This window comes from Mixophyes fleayi, chromosome 10, assembly GCF_038048845.1.
Source record: "Mixophyes fleayi isolate aMixFle1 chromosome 10, aMixFle1.hap1, whole genome shotgun sequence".
Taxonomy (NCBI): domain Eukaryota; kingdom Metazoa; phylum Chordata; class Amphibia; order Anura; family Limnodynastidae; genus Mixophyes; species Mixophyes fleayi.
Genome location: NC_134411.1, coordinates 105,295,651 through 105,316,148, shown reverse-complemented (window position 1 = coordinate 105,316,148; position 20,498 = coordinate 105,295,651). Strand labels below are relative to the sequence as shown.

At 45.3% G+C, this 20,498-nt stretch overlaps 1 protein-coding gene across 1 annotated transcript; it reads left to right on the top strand.

Annotated features, from left to right (window-relative positions):
• The first annotated feature begins 4,795 nt into the window (after nucleotides 1-4,795).
• TMEM208 (transmembrane protein 208) lies at nucleotides 4,796-11,812 on the top strand. The gene is made up of 6 exons (XM_075189481.1): nucleotides 4,796-4,952; nucleotides 5,559-5,654; nucleotides 6,094-6,153; nucleotides 6,829-6,965; nucleotides 9,446-9,530; nucleotides 11,483-11,812. The coding sequence occupies exons 1-6, from the start codon at nucleotides 4,947-4,949 to the stop codon at nucleotides 11,621-11,623; spliced, it is 525 nt and encodes a 174-aa protein (XP_075045582.1). The 5' UTR covers nucleotides 4,796-4,946; the 3' UTR covers nucleotides 11,624-11,812.
• Nucleotides 11,813-20,498: the final 8,686 nt, after the last annotated feature.

Here is a 20,498-nt window from a genome sequence, read left to right as displayed (position 1 = left end):
GACAAACTCTTAGCAGGTGTCCCGGATCTCCACAATACAGACACAGGCGTTGTTTGAAGCGTCTCTCCCTCTCTTCAAGGGATAATTTAGAGCGTCCTACTTGCATTGGTTCGTCCACTGGCAGGATGGGATTTTGGAACTGGGGTGCTAGCCGTGGTATGAACCGTTTGCCAGGAGAGCGTTCCTGCGTGCGCTCTTGGTAACGCAAATCCACCTTTATGCACATGGAGATGAGAGAATCTAACTCAGCCGGGAGTTCTCTGGAAATTAACTCATCCTTAATCCGATCCACCAGACCTTGCCAAAAGGTTGCCACCAGTGCTTCATTATTCCATTTTAACTCGGAAGCCAGGGTTCGGAATTGAACTGCGTATTGCCCTACGGACAGGTCACCTTGGCGGAGGTTTAACAAGCTGGTAGCTGCAGAAGCAACTCTTCCGGGATCATCGAAGACTTTCCTGAAAGCTTCAATGAAAGAGTTGGAGTTATGAAGAAGTGGACCCCCTTGTTCCCATAAAGGTGAGGCCCAGGCAAGGGCTTGACCACTGAGGAGGGAGATGAGAAAAGCTACTTTGGTGCGTTCTGAAGAAAAGGCCCCTGGGTTGCACTCAAATTGGATGGCACATTGGTTCAGAAAGCCCCTGCACTTCTTGGGATCACCGTCAAACTTTTCGGGTGTCGGGATGCGTACACCGGAGGCCGCTGTAGAGACCGTAACCACACTGGATGCTGTGGATGCCGCAGAGGTTATGGCTGGTGTAGCGGGTGCAGCATTCTGAAATGTATCGAAGCGGGTAGCAATCCCTTGGACACATTGTAGAAGATGCGCTTGGGCTGCTTCTTGTTGCTCCACACGTTGGGCCAAATGCAGGAGTAGGTCACGAGCAGACGGTTCACCAGACCCCTCCGTTGTCATGGCCAGAGTATACTGTCACGACTGTAGTGGGTGTTTGACTGGTAGAAGGTACCTGCTGTTGTTGGCGCAACTCAGAGGAAGGCGCGGAGTCTAACGTGCCCCTGGTATTCACCAGGAACCCCCGCAAGGAAGTATGGACTCCGCTGCAGGGACACGCAGGTCGCGGTCCTTCCTAGAGTCCACAGCGAGATACAAGGGAGTGTCAGACAGGCCGGTTCGGCAACGTTCAAGTAGAGGAGGTACAAAGGGAAATCCAGAAGAATGGTCAGGCAAGCCGGGTCGGTAATCTACAGGGAGCGCAGTACAAGGCAGAATCCAGATAGGGGTGGTCAAACGGTCCGGGTCAAAAGGGTCACAGGCAGCACGAGGAAGGTCAGGAACAATATAGCAACTGGTACACAGAAACGCTGGAGGCAGGAAGACCTGATACTCTGGCACTGGTAGGAGGGCCAGAGAAGGTTTAAATACTGGAGTGCTCCAATAGAATCAGCGCTGCAGCGCTGTCATCCTCAGCGCCGGGAATCACTATAGCGTCCCGTTGCCTAGCAACGGGTCGCGCTGTCTGCAGAGGTCAGGCGGCCGAGGATCCGGAAATGACGCGTCTGGTTGCCTAGCAACCAGACGCGCGATCATACAGTCAGGCGGCCGTGCGGACGGCGCCTGACACAGACTGTCTGAGGCTGGAGATTTATCTTCCAAATCTGCTGCCGAAAACTACCTCCAAGGACCCTGTTTGGGGATCTGGCTCACCCCCTGGCCGAGAATAATAGCAGAGGGCGAGAGACCAGGTCCCGGGGCAGCAGCCCCTGCCTACCGCTAGCAGAAGCTCTTTCAGCTCCAGCATGTGGCTTAGCCTCCTGGGTCCCACAGGAGACAATGCATCTCCTAGATCTACTTGCATCCAGCAGGCTAGTGTGGAAGTCCCATTGGCAGCAACTGAAGCTGGTTTTCAGGAGGTGAAGGATCCAGGGCTGCTTCTGCAGCCCCCGCTGGACCACCATAAGGCAAGTACATTTTATCATTTTTATATACGCAGCACATTTAACCACTTTACATATATTTACAGTTCCGGAGTGAATTTTGTGCTGTGAACCAGTTTACTTCTGGCGCTGTAGCACCTACACAAACCTATTTACACTCCCTGCGCCTAGCGCTGGGGTTAACCATTTTACTGCTGCCGCGACAGGTATACCCGCCCAGCGATGCGGCGCGCATTTTAAAAACATTTATTTCATTAAATTACATTAAGACCTTCACGTAATACACGCAGAGCCTAGTGCCGGTGGTTTAACCCCTTCAGTGCCAGGTATTAACCCTCCCGGTGCTAAAGTCAATTTCAAGATAGCCAGTGGCAGTGGTAGTCAGCTTCACGACACTGACTACCCCGACAGTGACTACAACGACGTGGAAAAGCCGAACACTCATACCCAGGGCTGCCAAGAGGAATTCAGGGCCCTGGTACAACAACTTCATGGGGCCCCCTTATAGGTGCGCATGTTGAAAAATTTGACGAGGCCGCTACGCGGCGGCCCAAAGTTGGAGCTAGGTGTGGTCTTACAATTGGGGGCGTTGCTATGCATCATTGGAGCATGGCTGGTGGGAGAAAAGCGCTAGGCCCTGAATTCGCCAGAGCGTGACATATGTCCAAGCACTCCTGACTTTCAAGACATCTAGCACCACAGTGTAGTACAGAAAGAATGCAGTGAGTACACAGAGAGTTCACAGTTTTGGCCTGTACCTTACATTGGGCAGAACACTCACCAAAAATTGACATTGTCCCACTAGAATTACAACATTTCACACACTCTCCTGCTCTCTCCTACCTGTTCTTCTCACTTTCACCCCATGTGGCCGCCGGTGTATTAGTTGCGGCTTGTCTGGGTCCTGGAATGTTGGGGGACCCTATTTGGAAAAAAATGGCTACATTTAGAAAATTACAACCAGCCCCACTGTTAAATCAATAGCATCCATGATTAATAATTAGGCCTTCCTCCAGCCCCAACATTAAAATAGTATTCCCATTACCACGCAAACAAAATAGCAACCATTAATTAGCCACCATCTACCTCACACACACTACACTGCCAAAAGCTCCCTGTGCCATCACATACACATTACTGTGCCCCTTCATCATCACCACCACGCTATGCCCCCTTATGATTGCACTGTGCCCTCCATGCTGCCTTTGCCCCTTTCTTCATCCCCCTGTGCCATGCTGCCTTTGTCCCTCTTTTCTTTATCCCCCTGTGCCATGCTGCCTTTGTCCCTCTTTTCTTTATCCCCCTGTGCCATGCTGCTTTTGTCCCTCCTTTCTTTAACCCCCTGTGCCATGCTGCCTTTCCCCTCTCCTTTCATCATCCCCCTGTGCCATGCTGCCTTTCCCCTCTCCTTTCATCATCCCCCTGTGCCATGCTGCCTTTGTCCCTCTTCTCTTTATCCCCCTGTGCCATGCTGCCTTTGTCCCTCTTTTCTTTATCCCCCTGTGCCATGCTGCCTTTGTCCCTCCTTTCTTTATCCCCCTGTACCATGCTGCTTTTGTCCCTCCTTTCTTTAACCCCCTGTGCCATGCTGCCTTTGTCCCTCTTTTCTTTATCCCTCTGTACCATGCTGCCTTTGTCCCTCTTTTCTTTATCCCCGTGTGCCATGCTGCTTTTGTCCCTCCTTTCTTTAACCCCCCCTGTGCCATGCTGCCTTTGTCCCTCCTTTCTTTATCCCCCTGTGCCATGCTGCCTTTGTCCCTCTTCTCTTTATCCCCCTGTGCCATGCTGCCTTTGTCCCTCCTTTCTTTATCCCCCTGTGCCATGCTGCCTTTGTCCCTCCTTTCTTTATCCCCTTGTGCCATGCTGCTTTTGTCCCTCTTTTCTTTATCCCCCTGCGCCTCTCTGCGTTTCTCCTCTTTCACTTACCTCTGTACTGCTTTCTTTCATCTTTATTTTCTTGTCTTCTCTCTTCTGCCTTCTTCTGTGCTCGGCTCTTCACTGAATGTCGGATCATGTGAGTATTTCTATACACACATGATCACAGCGCCGCTAACGCCAACCCCCACCCCCCTCCCCCTCCCCCCCCTCCCCGGCTGGGGAGAGAAAAAAAAAACACATTTGAAAAAAAAAAAGTTTTTTTTTAAAAAAGCAAAAAACAAATAAAAATTACAGCCCGGGCCTGGGTAATTAGTACCCGCTCCCCCCCTCTCGGCGGCCCTGCTTGCCTCCTGTGGAGTAGAACAACCAAGATCCGATTAGTGCAGAAACTGACATTTTTAATATCAGTTATGCACCACACGCAAAGTACATATTGTACACCTAGATCCCAGGCCAGACACCCTTCTTCCTCCGCCCCTCTTACCATGCTAACAAGCTCTTTTCCTCTGATCTCCCCCTCCTCTCTCCTCTTACTGAGACTTCCTCCTCCTCTCCCTGCTATTCTTTTTCTTGTCTTTACTTTTATTGTTCTTGTTCTTATTGAATTTCTTAATCGCACTATATGTTGATTGTTCAATGTAATTTGTTCTGTATACTGTTTAAAAACGGAAAAATTCCCTAATAAAATACGTATAATAATAATAATAATAATAATAATAATAAAAAAGCACCTTCCAATTCCTGACCTGACCAGCAGAGGGCAATCACTCGGGAATAAGCTGCTATTTCCCACACAGTGACTGTACCAAGTACATTAGAGGAAGGCCAATTAGGCTTGCTGTCGAGCCATATATGGTATGAAGGCGTGGCTTGACAGCAGCCGTGCTTTGATTGGTTCTGAATGGCGCTAGCTCTTGCGATTTGCATGGATGTGAGGGGCACACCAGCGGTATATGTGGGGGTTATAGGGTCTCGCACATGCGCTGTAGCCGGCAGCAGCCGCGGGGGGGGCGTGTTCTGTCAGGTAACTAACACCAGGTACCTGCAAGGTCACAGATCTGAACTAAGGGCGGAAGACGTTCCTTAATATGAGCAAAATGTTGCCATTTTGTGACGTCACTGTAAGGCGACGGATGTGCTTGAAGTGCTGAGTTGGAGATGTGCTTGCAGTTATGGCGGTGAGAAACGTGGGGATAAATCCGAGGGAATAGTAATAGGGGTAATATCTTGAAGGGATTTCTATTGTATCTGCTGGTTTACGCAGCGACCGCCATCTTTACTGTGGGCAATGTACTCTACTGTACTAATTATTAAGCATACTTCGTAATATCATCGTAACTGCTAATTGGCCCATGGTGCCACTGCTCTAAATGCCAACCAGTCCTTGTGCCTTAGTGCGAGCTGCCATCTGGTTCTTGTGCCTTAGCCCTAGCTGATAGGCACCAATTAGTCAATGGTGCCAGTGCCTTAGCTACTAATTGGTCAATGGTGCCAGTGCCTTAGCTGTAATCTGGTCCTTGTGCCGCTGCCCTATATGCTGACCGGCCCTTGTGCCAATGCCCAGCTGCCCACATAGATAGAACCGGTGGTAGCCAGCATATCAATGCTGACTACACCGATAACACTTACCCCGACATCTTCATTCCGGACGTTCATAAACACAAAGTGATAACAAAATCCATCGCAAGGTAAATTTACCTGAAGGTGGAGAAATACATTCATAAATTTGTACTTCCTTCAGTTTCAGTCAGTGTTTTTTCTTTCCTTTTATTTATTTTGTTCAGCCTAAAGGAAAAGTAGCCACAAAGGGGAAGAAGCAGATTTATGAGGAGAACAAGGAGACCCTGAGTTTCTATCTACGCATCATTCTTGGAGCCACTGTGAGTATTAAACACCAATTCCTTCAATCTAAATGAGAGGCAAAGTGGCAGATAAGACAGAATTCAAAGGACTTAGGCATTCAGGGCCTGAATCATCGATGGACGTATTGTGCGCTTCTTTAAATTTTAGATTCATCTGTGACTTAGTCATTAGTGATGGCTGCCATGGTGGGAATAAAGGAAATTAAATTATCAGTTAATTATTATTTTCCCAATATAATGTGGCTAGACCAATCTGCAATGTGTGGTGCTTAAATTCATGTATCAAACTATTTTTCTGTAAATTGTAAGGGTCCCCTTCCAGCTTTGTGTCTGTTAATAAATATATATATGTATGTAAGCCTCGCATTCTGATTGAACACACACTTATTGTGTATCGTTGAGTGAGATAACAAGATGGTGTCCAGTCTGTTCTAATCTGATTTCTCTCTTATGTCAGGTGTTGTATGGATGCACCAGTCTGGGGATCTTCTACAACTCGTCCACCTTCTGGAGTTGGGTAAGTGTCTGTCCTCAGTCTCATGGGTTAGTACAGTCAATGCGGCAGCTCTCCACTCCCTACCACCTGCATCACTCTGAATACCCCGTTATATGTAATATTACAGTTACTGAAGATGCTTGTGTTACGGGTTCTGGGGACTGCATGCAGGACACAGTGAAGCCATCTGATTTTGCGGAGGACAAATGTTTATTGCACAGTTTCAAGGACAAGTCCATTCATGAGCCATTAAGAAATATAAAGAGATTGGTCTACAGATATAGAGTAATACATCCAGGCAGCTTAAGCTGGTATTGGTGTACACACTGGGCTTTAGCCCTAGTCCCCAGTCCTATAATAACTTAATCATCATCATCATCTATTTATATAGATGTTCAGTCCAGACTGAACTTCTCCTTAGCAGCATTGTGCCACTCTGAAAACTCCCAGAATGCTTGAATCAGCATAGTGAAGGGTGGTGGCATAGAATCACTACCCAGGCACACCTGATGCTTGGTAACGGGGACCCCCAGCAGCACCGCTCCCTCATGTCGTGTCTTTTGCTACGTGGTAAACTCACTGCTGAGTGTTACTGTACATGTGGGTTGCTCATTGCTGCATGTCCTCCACACAAGTCTCATGTATTTAATATCATTCCATGTCCGTTTTGTGAGTGTGTTTTGCTTTATTTCACAGGCTACGTTGGCTTTCAGCGGTGTAATTTATGCAGTTGCATATCGCTCTATGCGTGGCATGGCCCAAGCATCCTTCTCTGAAGATGGAAACTTGCTAGATGGAGGAATAGATCTGAACATGGAGCAAGGAATGGCAGAGTGAGTGTGTGACCAGCCTGTTTAATATTCCCGCTTCCTCTGCAGATCACTCACTTTCTTACTCCCTCTCGTACAGTTCCTGAGGCTGCTCACTCACTATGGTAATCCAGTTTTATGTAGTATCACTCGGAAATACAGTAACTGAGGCTGCTCATTGCTCTCTTCACTCTGGTAAACCTGTTTGGTGGGGTATAATACTGGTTAATACATAACAGTACGTTTTAAGGGTGCTCTCTATATTGGAAATGGGAGAATCTCCATAGGATCATGCATATTTATTAATAGTAAATAAATAGTAAGATACAAAGGTTACACTAATGAGTACTTGTACCACAAGCATATCAAATGGGGAAGTGAAAATTTCTCCTCCACTGCAAATCCAGCCAGTATCAATGCAGCAACACTACCAACCCACTTCTCTTCTTCAGGGATTTAAGGACCACAATGTAATTAGTGTGTGGGTATCTTAAACATCAGCACAGAATCAGTTTGGCTGAATATACTTCTTAAACCCCTTCCCCAGAGAACCTGCATGACAACTTTACCACTCTACAATAGGGAGTGTACATCAGATAGATTATATAATGGCATTAGCTGTCTCCTTCAAAAGCTTTGTACATCTAATATTCAGCTGTTCCAGAGGAACATCTATGCTTTTATTTTCCCATTTCTTCTGGAGGTCATAACAGAGATATCAGAAATTGGGAACTTTTGACTGTCATGTTCAATTGTTTATCCTGACTCCAATAATACGATTTGAATGTGGGTGCAATGTACGGGTTGGGTACGTTCCACGCTGACGAGAAATCCGACACAGAGAAGACTTGCAAAAAAAACCCCGATATCAGGAAAAACCGACTGCAATGTACACACTTACCTGGAAACCGACTGCAATGTACACACTTACCTGGAAACCGACTGCAATGTACACACTTACCTGGAAACCGACTGCAATGTACACACTTACCTGGGAACCCACTGCAATGTACACACTTACCTGGAAACCGACTGCAATGTACACACTTATCTGGAAACCGACTGCAATGTACACACTTACCTGGAAACCGACTGCAATGTACACACTTACCTGGAAACCCACTGCAATGTACACCGTTACCTGGAAACCGACTGCAATGTACACACTTATCTGGAAACCGACTGCAATGTACACACTTATCTGGAAACCGACTGCAATGTACACACTTATCTGGAAACCGACTGCAATGTACACACTTACCTGGAAACCGACTGCAATGTACACACTTACCCGGAAACCGACTACAATGTACACACTTACCCGGAAACCGACTGCAATGTACACACTTACCCGGAAACCGACTGCAATGTACACACTTACCCGGAAACCGACTGCAATGTACACACTTACCTGGAAACCGACTGCAATATACACACTTACCTGGAAACCCACTGCAATGTACACACTTACCTGGAAACCCACTGCAATGTACACACTTACCTGGAAACCCACTGCAATGTACACACTTACCTGGAAACCGACTGCAATGTACACACTTACCTGGAAACCCACTGCAATGTACACACTTACCTGGAAACCCACTGCAATGTACACACTTACCTGGAAACCCACTGCAATGTACACACTTACCTGGAAACCGACTGCAATGTACACACTTACCTGGAAACCGACTGCAATGTACACACTTATCTGGAAACCCACTGCAATGTACACACTTACCTGGAAACCGACTGCAATGTACACACTTACCTGGAAACCGACTGCAATGTACACACTTACCTGGAAACCCACTGCAATGTACACACTTACCTGGAAACCCACTGCAATGTACACACTTACCTGGAAACCCACTGCAATGTACACACTTACCCACCGGCAATGTACCCCTCATTGTATTATGGCATCTGAGACAATGGTCCTGTTCCAGGATCTGAAGCCCCAGCAGCTCGTGTGTTTTTCCTGCCGCTCACACCTCTGTTGGGCCAGAATGTTTATTTGTTTTTCATGGACGTGAGAAGAGACTAAGGGCTATATTTACTAAACTGCGGGTTTGAAAAAGTGGAGATGTTGCCTATAGCAACCAATCAGATTCTAGCTGTCATTTATTTAGTGCTTTCTGCAAAATGACAGCTAGAATCTGATTGGTTGCCATAGGCAATATCTCCACTTTTTCAAACCCGCAGCTTAGTAAATATACCCCTAAGAATTTTGTTGGATATTGTACTATATGGGATCAAGTCAATTTAATATTCAATTTTTCTCCATTAGTGAGGAAATGCGGCCCTAGCCTTTGATTAGAAGTGGAAAGGTTTAGTGAAATGTGAGATTTAATTCCAGTTAAAGAAATCACAATCCTTTTATTATTTTGTGAATGAGACATATTCAACATCTTGTACATCATCCTTCATAAACTTGTGTAGTTTAAGCAAATTTTTTCATTTTTAGTGTTCACACTGATAAGTTGAATTATTCTATTACGTAGGCATCTGAAGGATGTGGTGTTGCTGACGGCTATTGTCCAGGTGTTGAGTAGTTTCTCCCTGTATGTGTGGTACTTCTGGCTGCTGGTGAGTTCTACGTTCTAGATTGTGTTATATCAGAGTCTAGTCCTGGCCAGTAATCTGTATATGTACATATATGGTGAGTTCTACGTTCTAGATTGTGTTATATCAGAGTCTAGTCCTGGCCAGTAATCTGTATATGTAAATAAATGGGGAGTTCTACGTTCTAGATTGTGTTATATCAGAGTCTAGTCCTGGCCAGTAATCTGTATATGTAAATAAATGGGGAGTTCTACGTTCTAGATTGTGTTATATCAGAGTCTAGTCCTGGCCAGTAATCTGTATATGTACATATATGGGGAGTTCTGCGTTCTAGGTTGTGTTATATCACAGAGTGTAGTCCTGGCCAGTAATCTGTATATGTACATAAATGGGGAGTTCTGTTTTGCCTCTCGGACCCAAGTTAGATTTTCAGCTACGGTTTTAGCTGAAGAAGCGCACAAGAAAAAGCATGTGACGCCTCTCTAGATCAGGCATATATTTTTATGTTTATACTCCATAATAGCTTAGAGATACGGCTTGACATTTAGTCATAATATTAATACATTCCCCTATTTGTACACAATATAATAATATAATGAGGTGTCCTATCCATAACAGAGAATAATGTCTGCACAGTTACTGATAAATGGGAGTCATATTTTCAATATAAAAAGTATTTCAATACAAACGCCTCCATATGTTTTGTCTACCCCTTTAAAAGCAAAAAGGGAAAACTTACTAGTCCACATGGAAAAAGCCAATGAAGAAACATGAATAGACTACTTCATATAATCTAGTTGTGCAGCTAATGAATGAAGTATTATCTGCTCCGGGGTCAACGCGCGATCAGGAGAAGCAACATAGTGCTGCTGGTGATAAGCATCATCATTGTGTATCCTTGCACCAGCACCCGGAAGAGGAACACCTCCTTAAATAAGTATTTATTTGCAATTGCATTTATGTGAACACATCCTTCCTGTACTTGCTGGCCTGCCCCTTACCACCCTCATTCTGCTTTTACAAGATCTAATTCAAATATATCCAAAAGTCTATATATGGTGCGTATCTTATTAAAAAAAATTTGTTGCATGCCAGACACATATGCAACCTAAATCAAGGTAGGTGTAGAGTCAGTGCACATTCATTCTTCTAAACTGGTTGTGCATGGATGGGCAGGACATCAAGTAGGCAGTCCTAGGTCAACCTCTCAAGCATTAAAGTATTAACAGCAATACACAATATTTAATTTCAGCCTGTGTGTCCATGTGTAGTTCAGTTGGAAGAGGGAGGTTAGGCAGACATGTAGCCAATACAACCATCCAAATACTAACAAAAGCAGAGGAGGGATGCCGGATTTCTGTCACATTGATACAGGAAGCCACAGACTGAGTGTTGTATAGTAGAAGGAGCAGACTCCCCAGCAGCACAGAGGAGGGAAGTGAGAGTCCTGTCACACTAATACAGGAAGATTGTGGTGGTAGACTACTCTTCCTAGGAATCAAAGCTCCTACATTCAACTTGTTATACTTAACATAAAATGCCAACATATTATAGTGTTGTATATTAAGAGATCATGTTACGGGTATTACATAAAATGGTAATGGCTGCAATGCCTAAATTAACATACACTGTAAGTTTTGTCCTGAACTCTTGAGATAGATGTGTATATATAGATATATAATTATGAAGGGAGTATAGAAGGATACAGATTGTAATAAAACTGGGTGGGGAGGTTTTCTGGGAACATTAAACATGTTGAATGTTTTGGAGAGGGATAGGGTGGGGAGTTGGGAACTGCACAGTATGTATCTATTTGTGAGAGGGCAATAGTTGTATTGGGATTTGCATTTTCTGAAACTTATCAGATGCCATTTAGAAGATTCACTGGAGCAGCAGCATATAAGGAATGGTGGGATACAGTTAAGTGTCCTGTTGCAGCATTCATATTTCTTACACCATATTATCCTGTTTCCCAGGCTCCCGGACGTGCTCTGTATCTTCTTTGGGTAAATGTTCTTGGCCCCTGGTTCACAGCTGACTCATCCTCGGCAGTTCCCCAAGAACAAAATGAAAAGCGGCAGCGCCGGCAGGAAAGACGACAGATGAAACGTTTCTGATGGTCACATGATAAGAAGTCTGGTCATTGTGTGGACTGATAGAAATGATTTTTTTTAATGACTTGTCCATTGCTGCTCACTGTGCCTGAGCCTGGACGTCTGTAGTGTCTGAGAGGAACACAGACTGCAAAATTTCCACTTGTTATTGGACAAATGAAAACTAATTATATTGTGGTCCTTAAATCACAACACTGTTTCTTTTATGTGTGAAATCAGTATAATATGTACAGTGGACATGAGGCTTATGTAATAAGATGTCTATAGTTCAAAACTGAAATAGGAGGATAAAGGGTAGAGAACACCTTTAAACTTCTTTGTTGGCTCATAGCAGCATGGTAAGCATTACATGTAGTGGATGTAGTACAGATACCACAAGAATACAGATACTGTTGACTTATTGGTGGTGGAGGAAAACACTGAATCACTCCAGAATATCCCATAAATGCTCAGCTGAGTTCAAATCTAGTCAATGCCAAGGCTATCTATAACATTATGCTCATCAAACCATTGGATGACCTGACACCTACTCCTTGTTTCCCCCAAGGAGTAGGTACCCCATGCCTCCTAGTTAGGAAATAAAGTAATTAGCATTGGCCTTGCCTTCTAAGGGAATGATGGCACCATCCAGACCCTATCTCCTGGTGTAGTGTTCCCAGTCCCGGAAGGCCAAACATGTTTGGGGTTCTACTTGTTTCTTGGTAGGGAAGGCAGACTGGTCCATCCTCAACTTAAAAATCTCAATGTTCACCTCGTGGTAGACAAATTCAAGATGGGATCAGTCCGGTCTGTAATCAACAGCATGAAATATTAAGTTTATGGACATTAACGATGCCTATCTACACATTCCTAATTTATGAATTTATTCCGGTTTTTATGAAGATCATGTCATTCATGAGATCCAGGGTGAATACTTTCATCCTTTATCTGGATGACCTCATGATCACAGCAACTTCTTCGACCTTGCTTCAGGCCCATGTCTGGGTGATAACACGGACCTTGGATACACACAGTTGGGTAATCAACTTAAAAAGATCTAGTCTGCATCCTATCCTCTCCAGCAGATAGTCTTCTTGGGGTTTTTGTTCGACACTCGCCTTCAGAGTGTTTTGCTGCCAGAGGACAATATCCTGATCAAGTCCCTTCTGGCTTGAAGATTTGTGTCTCTTCACTTGTGTATGAGGTTGTTGGGCAAGATGGTTTCTATCTTTGTGGGGTTACAATTTGCAACAACAATTTGGAACGAGTCTCACTCGCAACTAACCATTCAGTGCATCAGACTATCACCCAGGGTGTGCCAGTCACTTTTTTTTTTGGTTGGAGGTCGACCACCTCAACAGGGGTTGCCCATTCCATATGGCATTGGACCCTTAACCATGGACACCAGCCATAGGGCCTGGGATCGGTCAGTCTTCAATACCATTTTCAGGGACTTTGAACTGTGGAGGAGGCATAGGTTAAAAATTGGGCAGATTAGATGGGCCAAGTGGTTATCTGTCATCAAGCTCTATGTTTCTTTGAGAAAAGTCTTCCAAAAAACATACTGGAACTCAAGGTAATATTCAAGGAGCTCAGCTCATCCTAAGAGAAAGGGTGGTGAAGGTCCAGTCCAGCATTGCCACGGCTGTGGTATATGTGAATCACCAGGGAGGTACCAAGAGTGTCCAGGCCAGAAAGGAGACCGTTTGAATCATGTATTGAGCAGAAGTAAATGTCCCAGCCATCACGATGGTGTTCATCTTAAGGCTAGATGATTGAGAAGCCGATTTCTTCAGCATGCCCTTCATCCACAGGAGTGGTCTCTACACCCAGACGTCTTCCAACAGGTGGGGTCAACTGGACATCAAACAAATGTTATCCTAGTTCAACCACAAGGTAGAAACTTATCTCCAGGACAAAGGATGCCCAGGCGTTGTTAACAGATGTCATATTGATACCCTGCCATTTTCCCTCATTTACCTGTTCCCTCTTATAACCATGGGCTCTCAAGAAGGTAAAGAGGGAAGCCACCTGGGTGATCCTAGTGGCTCCAGACTGGCCGAGGAGGTCGTGCTACTCCATCCTTCTTGCCATGTCAGAGGCTCCTCCGTGGAGACTCTTTCCAAGACTAGACCTTGGAAGCCAAGGTCCCTTCCTGCACCAGAATTTGTCTCCGCTGGCTTTAACGGCATGGCTGTTGATCCTTAAAATCAAGTGGTTTACGGATGGTGTGGTGCATACTATGTTGAAAGATTGCAAACCAGTTTAGGACAAAATGTATCGTAGGGTCTAGAAGACCTATATTTCCTGGTGCAAGGGTATCAGACTTCTTCCTTCCTGTTAGCGCAGTTGCTAGGTTTCCTACAGGAGGGGCCGGGGCTTAAGGCTTAGCCATCTGAAGCATCAGGTATATGCCTTTACAATTTTCTTCCAGAGAAAATTAGCACTTCTACCAGCGGTGCAGACCATCCTACAGGTAGTGCTGCATGTGCATCCTTTGTACTCCTTCAGACTAAAACCTGGTGCTCAATGCTTTGGAGTATCCTCCCTTTGAGTCAGTGGATCTCAAGATGTTGACATGGAAGACATTTATTTTCTCCTGGCTGTCTATACAGCTAGATGAGTTTCTGAGCTGGGGACTCTGTCCTGTAAGTCTCTCTTCCTCATTTCCCATGAGGACAGAGCTGTCCTTAGGACTAAGCCACCTTTTGAACACAAGGTCGTTTCCAGGTTCCATTGGTAGATCCCATTATGAAGAGGGTTCTCCCCATTCTTGGGATGTGCTCAGGGCTCTCAGATCTTATGTCAGTAGAACCAAGGAGGTGTGCCGTACAGAAGACCATTTGGTTGTCTGTGATGCTCAAAAGCGTCCAAACAGACAATTGCCAGGTGGATTACGTCGGTAATTCACTAGTCTTACATACAGGCAGGTCAGTCAGTAACTGAAAATGTGATTGCTCATTCTACTAGGTTTCTGGGTTCCTCCTGGGTGTGCAGGCCGGCCTCATCTTTAGTAAATACATTTGAGGTTTTATGGGTTTAACACATTTGCGATCGGAGATGCTAAGATCAGACGTAAGGTGCTGCGCACTGCATCAGTACATTTCCTCCATTAGTGACAGCTTTAGGATGTCCCCAGTGTCCCCCTGGGATGATTGAGAAAATAGTATTTTTGTACTCACGTTAAATCCCGTTTTCTGAATCCATGGAGGACAGTGGACCTTTTACGCTCTTGTTCTGGTTTTTCCTTTTCTGTTTCTTCTTGTTTGACTCCTCTCCCCCCTTTTTCTTTACTCCTTTGGGACAATGTTAGTAAATAACTGAATTACTAGCAACCAACAGAGGCATAGATGGGGAGGAGGTTCAGATTTTGCTGGTTAATTTAAAGTGCTTAAGCTCCATTTCATCGAACTCTATATCCCAGTGTCTTCGGTGTCCCCCATGGATTCAGAGAACAGTAGTTAACATAAGTACAATTCCATTATCTCATCTATCTATATGCCTTACATCTGTTTCTCATATCTACCTATACTATATTTGTATATGTATATACACTATGTGGACAAAAGTATTTGGCCACACCTGTTCATTACTGAATTGAGGTGTTTCAATCAGACCTGTTGGAAGAGGTCCTAGCAATGCAGTCTCCATTTGTAAACATTTGTTTACAAATGATCGTTCTGAAAAGCTCAGTGACTTCAAGCATAGTACGGTGATAGGTGCCACTTTTGCGAAAAGACGGTTCGTGAAATTTCATCCCTGATGGATATTCCACAGTCAACGGTCAGTGATATTATTAGAAAGTGGAAGCTTTTAGGAACAACAGCAACTCAGCCACAAAGCGGAAGACCACGTAAAATCAGGGTGGGTGCAACGACTGCTAAGTCGTCAAACGCTCTCCTGATTCCATAGCTGAAGAGTTCCAAAGTAACTCTGGCATTAATGTAACCACAAAAACTTCATTGGGAGCTTAATGGAATGAGTTTCAATGGCTGAGCAGATGCATGCAGCCTCACATCACCAAGACCAATGCCAAGCGTTGGATGGAGTGGTTAAAAGCACACTAACACTGGACTGTGGAGCAGTGGAAATATGTTCTGTGCAGTGACTAATCACACTTCTCTGGCAGTCAGATGGGCGAGTATGGGTTTGGCGCATGCCGGGAGAATGTTACCTGCCTGACTGCATTATGCCAACTGAGGAGGAAAGACAATGAGTTCCGTTTTAGAGATATAAATATATATATATATATATATATATATATATATATATATATAGGACTGGACATATGCACAGTCAATGTACAGTAAGGACGTGCAGTAGCTTCTGATTCAAGCTTTGAGCATCTCAGAGGTACATGTTTTTCTGTCATGTCACTTGCACCAGCTACAGGTTGTGAAAGTGGTGATTAATAGAGATGATGACTGTGTATACAGCTAGAACACGCAGAGCCGTAACCAGGCAGGTGTGGGCGATGCCTCTGTGAGGAGACTGAAAAATAAAGAAAATAACAGACCTCAGAATCAGACTTCTGAACTCTGCCCTTAGCTTCTGATGCCATGACGTTGCTAGGCAGAAGAGGAGCAGAGAGGAGCCAGGCAAGGACAGCTGAACAGGAAGAAAGACGAAAAAGTTAAGCTTTAAAAGGGGGGGGTGAGGGGGATGTGTGCTGCTATTATGGAAGGGGGGATGTGTGCTGCATGCTGCTATGCTTTATGAGAGAAGGGGGGGTATGCTGCCATAATGTGTGAGGGAAGGGGGATGTATTAATGCGGCGGTTCCCAAACTGTGCGCCCCATCTCCCAGGGGTGCCGCGGCGCTGTCACAGGGGTGCCGCGGCGCTGTCACAGGGGTGCCGCGGGCCAGCCAGGGAAAAAAACAACAAAACAAATACTTCAAATCCGCCGGGCGCCGAGACCCAGCATCCTCCTCTCTCACGCAGCGAGAGAGAGGAGGATGCTGGGTCCCGGGGCCGCGCAGATTTATACATTGACAAGCTGCAGGACAGAGGAGGATGCTGAGGCCCGGCGGATTTGTAAGTATTTGTTTTGTTGTTTATCCCCTGACTCATACATGTTATGTGACATTGACTGTGATAGTCACTTTACCACAGTCCGGATTTGCTCAGGAAATATATGACAATATTTCTCATGCTGTATATCAGAGATTTCAATCTCTAATGGCTCATATATGATCACTTTGATGTTTGGAATATTCGGGACAATTATATCTCATGATACATATGTTGCATTATAGGTGCACCTATATATGCATTTAACTATTCAGTTTCAGTATCCCGACTTGTATTGTGTTTACAACAGAGTATTCTCAGTGATACAGTATCCATTTTTATTTATTATAGGTTTTTAATAAATTAACATTTTTTATGACCACAGTGCATTAGTTGTCATTTGTTGGTGGTCTGAGATTCCACTACAATTTTTTCCTTTGCTTATTCCCTGGCTGGCCTCCGGCACCCCTGTGGCAGAGGGCAGAGGAGGGGGACAGCGCAGCAGAGGAGGGGGACAGTGCGATAGAGGGCAGAGGAGGGGGACAGTGTGACAGGTGGGGGACAGCGTGGCAGAGGAGGGGGACAGTGCGATAGAGGGCAGAGGAGGGGGACAGTGTGACAGAGGAGGGGGACAGCGTGGCAGAGGAGGGGGACAGCGTGGCAGAGGAGGGGGACAGCGTGGCAGAGGGCAGAGGAGGGGGACAGTGTGGCAGAGGGCAGAGGAGGGGGCAGTGTGGCAGAGGAGGGGGACAGCGTGGCAGAGGAGGGGGGAAGGCGTGGCAGAGGAGGGGGACAGCGTGGCAGAGGAGGGGGACAGCGTGGCAGAGGAGGGGGACAGCGTGGCAGAGGAGGGGGACAGTGTGACAGAGGTGGGGGACAGCGTGGCAGAGGGCAGAGGAGGGGGACAGCGTGGCAGAGGGCAGAGGAGGGGGACAGTGTGGCAGAGGGCAGAGGAGGGGGCAGTGTGGCAGAGGAGGGGGACAGCGTGGCAGAGGAGGGGGGAAGGCGTGGCAGAGGGCAGAGGAGGGGGACAGCGTGGCAGAGGAGGGAGACAGCACGGCAGAGGAGGGGGCAGTGTGGCAGAGGAGGGGGACAACGTGACAGAGGAGGGGGACAGCGTGGCAGAGGAGGGGGACAGCGTGGCAGAGGAGGGGGACAGCGTGGCAGAGGAGGGGGGACAGCATGGCAGAGGAGGGGGACAGCGTGGCAGAGGGCAGAGGAGGGGGACAGCGTGGCAGAGGGCAGAGGGGGCAGCATGAGAGAGGGCAGTTTGTCTGGATGCAGAGGGGGCAGAGTGTCTTGATGCAGAGGGGCATTTTTGCATACAACTAAATAAGTATTTCTGTCCTGACCTAAATACTTATTACATTTTTTTGACCCAACTACTTCTAAAACAGGACTGCTCAGTAATTATTTTGGAGGGGTGCCTTGAAAAATTATGGAGACTCTAAGGGTGCCGCTAACTGCAAAAGTTTGGGAACCACTGTATTAATGTAATGTGTGATATGAGGGTAGGGAGGTTGGGTGTCTTAGTACATGGGAGGGCGATTAATTTAATGGTGATGTTTAGGTGGGGGCTAATTATTTAATGGGTACTATTTTATTTGTGGGGTGATGGGTCAATTTAATTTATTGATGGGGCTTTTTAATTTAATAGTGGGGTCTATTAATTTAAAGTGAGGTGACGGGACCTTTAATTTAACGCTGGGGTGGTTTAGGGCTATTAACTAATGGTGGGGGTGAGGAGGGCTATTTATTAAATGTGAATATAAATGATTTCATTCTGGGGATGGTTGTGGAAAATGGTTTTATTTATTAAATGTAATTGCTATTTAATTTATTGCTGGGGCTGTTTGGAGGGAGGGAAATATGTTTATTTAATAAATAGGAATACTATTATTTTAATGTTGGGGCTAATTATTAGTATTCTAAATTTCATGCACCGTTTTGTTTTTTTCAAAATAGGGCCCCCAACATTCCAGGATCCAAATACTTGCTCTGCACTGAGGCCATGCTGTGCTGTCCATGGACATCTTATGGCAAGTCATTTTTCAGAAACTACAGTTGCACACACTGAGCACGCACACACAGGTACAGATACTAGGCATACATGCACTGGTACATACACTGGACACAAATACAGGGACATACACTCTGGGCACACATATTTACAGTCTTTTGAAGAGACTGAAGAAGATAATGAGGGGGTTTAATGAATATGAATGAAATTAATTTATGATGTGGGGATTAATTATTAAACTAGATGAGGGAGTTAATGTTGATAGAGGTTATATGATGATCCTGGAGTTAACAATTTTGAAGAGGGGTTCACTCATGATTAGGAGGGTGGTATTGTGGGGCAGTCACAAAAATTATCTTTGTATTATATTGGGTTTCTAGGATGGTATCTATATTGCAGTCACAATAAAGCTCTCTGTATAGTATGGCGGACACTAGGATGCTCTTTATATTGTATGTATGTGTGTGTGTACTTTGATTCTATGGAGGCTCATTACATAAAGATCCTTACAAAGCCAGAACGTGAAGAATGGGGAGGGAGGGGGTTTCATTCAGTCTAGAACTTGTAAAGCGCTAGCCACGCCCCCACATTAGGTTGACCACGCCCACTCGAGGATTGCCACTCCCACTTAGCTGGGGGGGCGTCTGTGCCCTGTCTCGCTCACAGCACTAAAATGTCTAATTACAGCACTGAGAATACGTGTTTGCAATCAGGGGCAACTAAATGCATTTTATATACAGTGGACATTAATAACATCATGATAATTGTTTTGGTATAAAATATATTATTTTAAGACTTTTGTCACTAATATAACCGGTGATAATAATTTGAATACTTTCTTTTTTTTTTTTTCTGTACAATCTTTTGGGACTTTATATTCCACATAAGTATTGGACGTATCCTGCAGTATATTGTCTGCAGAGCAGAGAGCGGATCTAGACCCGTATTCAACAAGATCCATTTCTTCAGGTCCGCTCCTAGCTGACATGTGTATGTTCGATTTGCGTTTATTTTGCGTACCTTAATGAATCAGGCCCCTTATGTCTAGTTTTTTTGCCTCAATATTCCTGCCGTGTAACAGGTCCATTTCCTTCTCCTTCAGACACTGTACAGAATCTTTATGCACTTACAATGCTTTCTGACTCCTATGAGAACTACAGGGGTTTCTTTTCCTAACCCGCCTGACACAAAGGGATGTTGCATTTTGAATAGTATTGTTTCATTGTTCCCATACTACATTCAAATGCCAAAGAAGCACTTTCATATTTCCCCATCATGAGACCAACTAAAATCGAACACCCTTGTTTTTGGGTAGTGCAGGCCTGTCCAACCTGCGGCCCTCCAGATGTTGTGAAACTACAAGTCCCAGCATGCCCTTCCAGCTATCAACAGGTTGTCTACTGGCAAAGCATGCTGGGGCTTGTAGTTTCACAACACCTGGAGGGCCGCAGGTTGGACAGGCCTGGTGTAGTGTGTCCCCTCTTCTGTAAGCCACATTGATTGGTGATCAGAGGAACCCAAGTTCTCACCCACATTTACCTCTGATACGCTGTCATTATTTATAAGTATTAAGTCAAGAATGGCTTCTATGAGAGTGGTCTCCCCATGCAAGGAGCGCAGGATATCCCAACCTCTGCTTGTACGTGCAGCAGACTCCAGTCCACATCAGGTAGATTAACATATCCCATAATTATTACCTGTCCAGTCCTTGTGGTCATGTCCTCCATTAAACATCTGACCAAGTCATTATATATGTTTGATAATTTACATGTTTTAGTAGGTCTGATACTCCCTTATATTTATTATTAGAGGAACGTGCTTTACATGCATTAGATACGTGTTTTCAGTTCTGTTCCAGTTGTTAATTG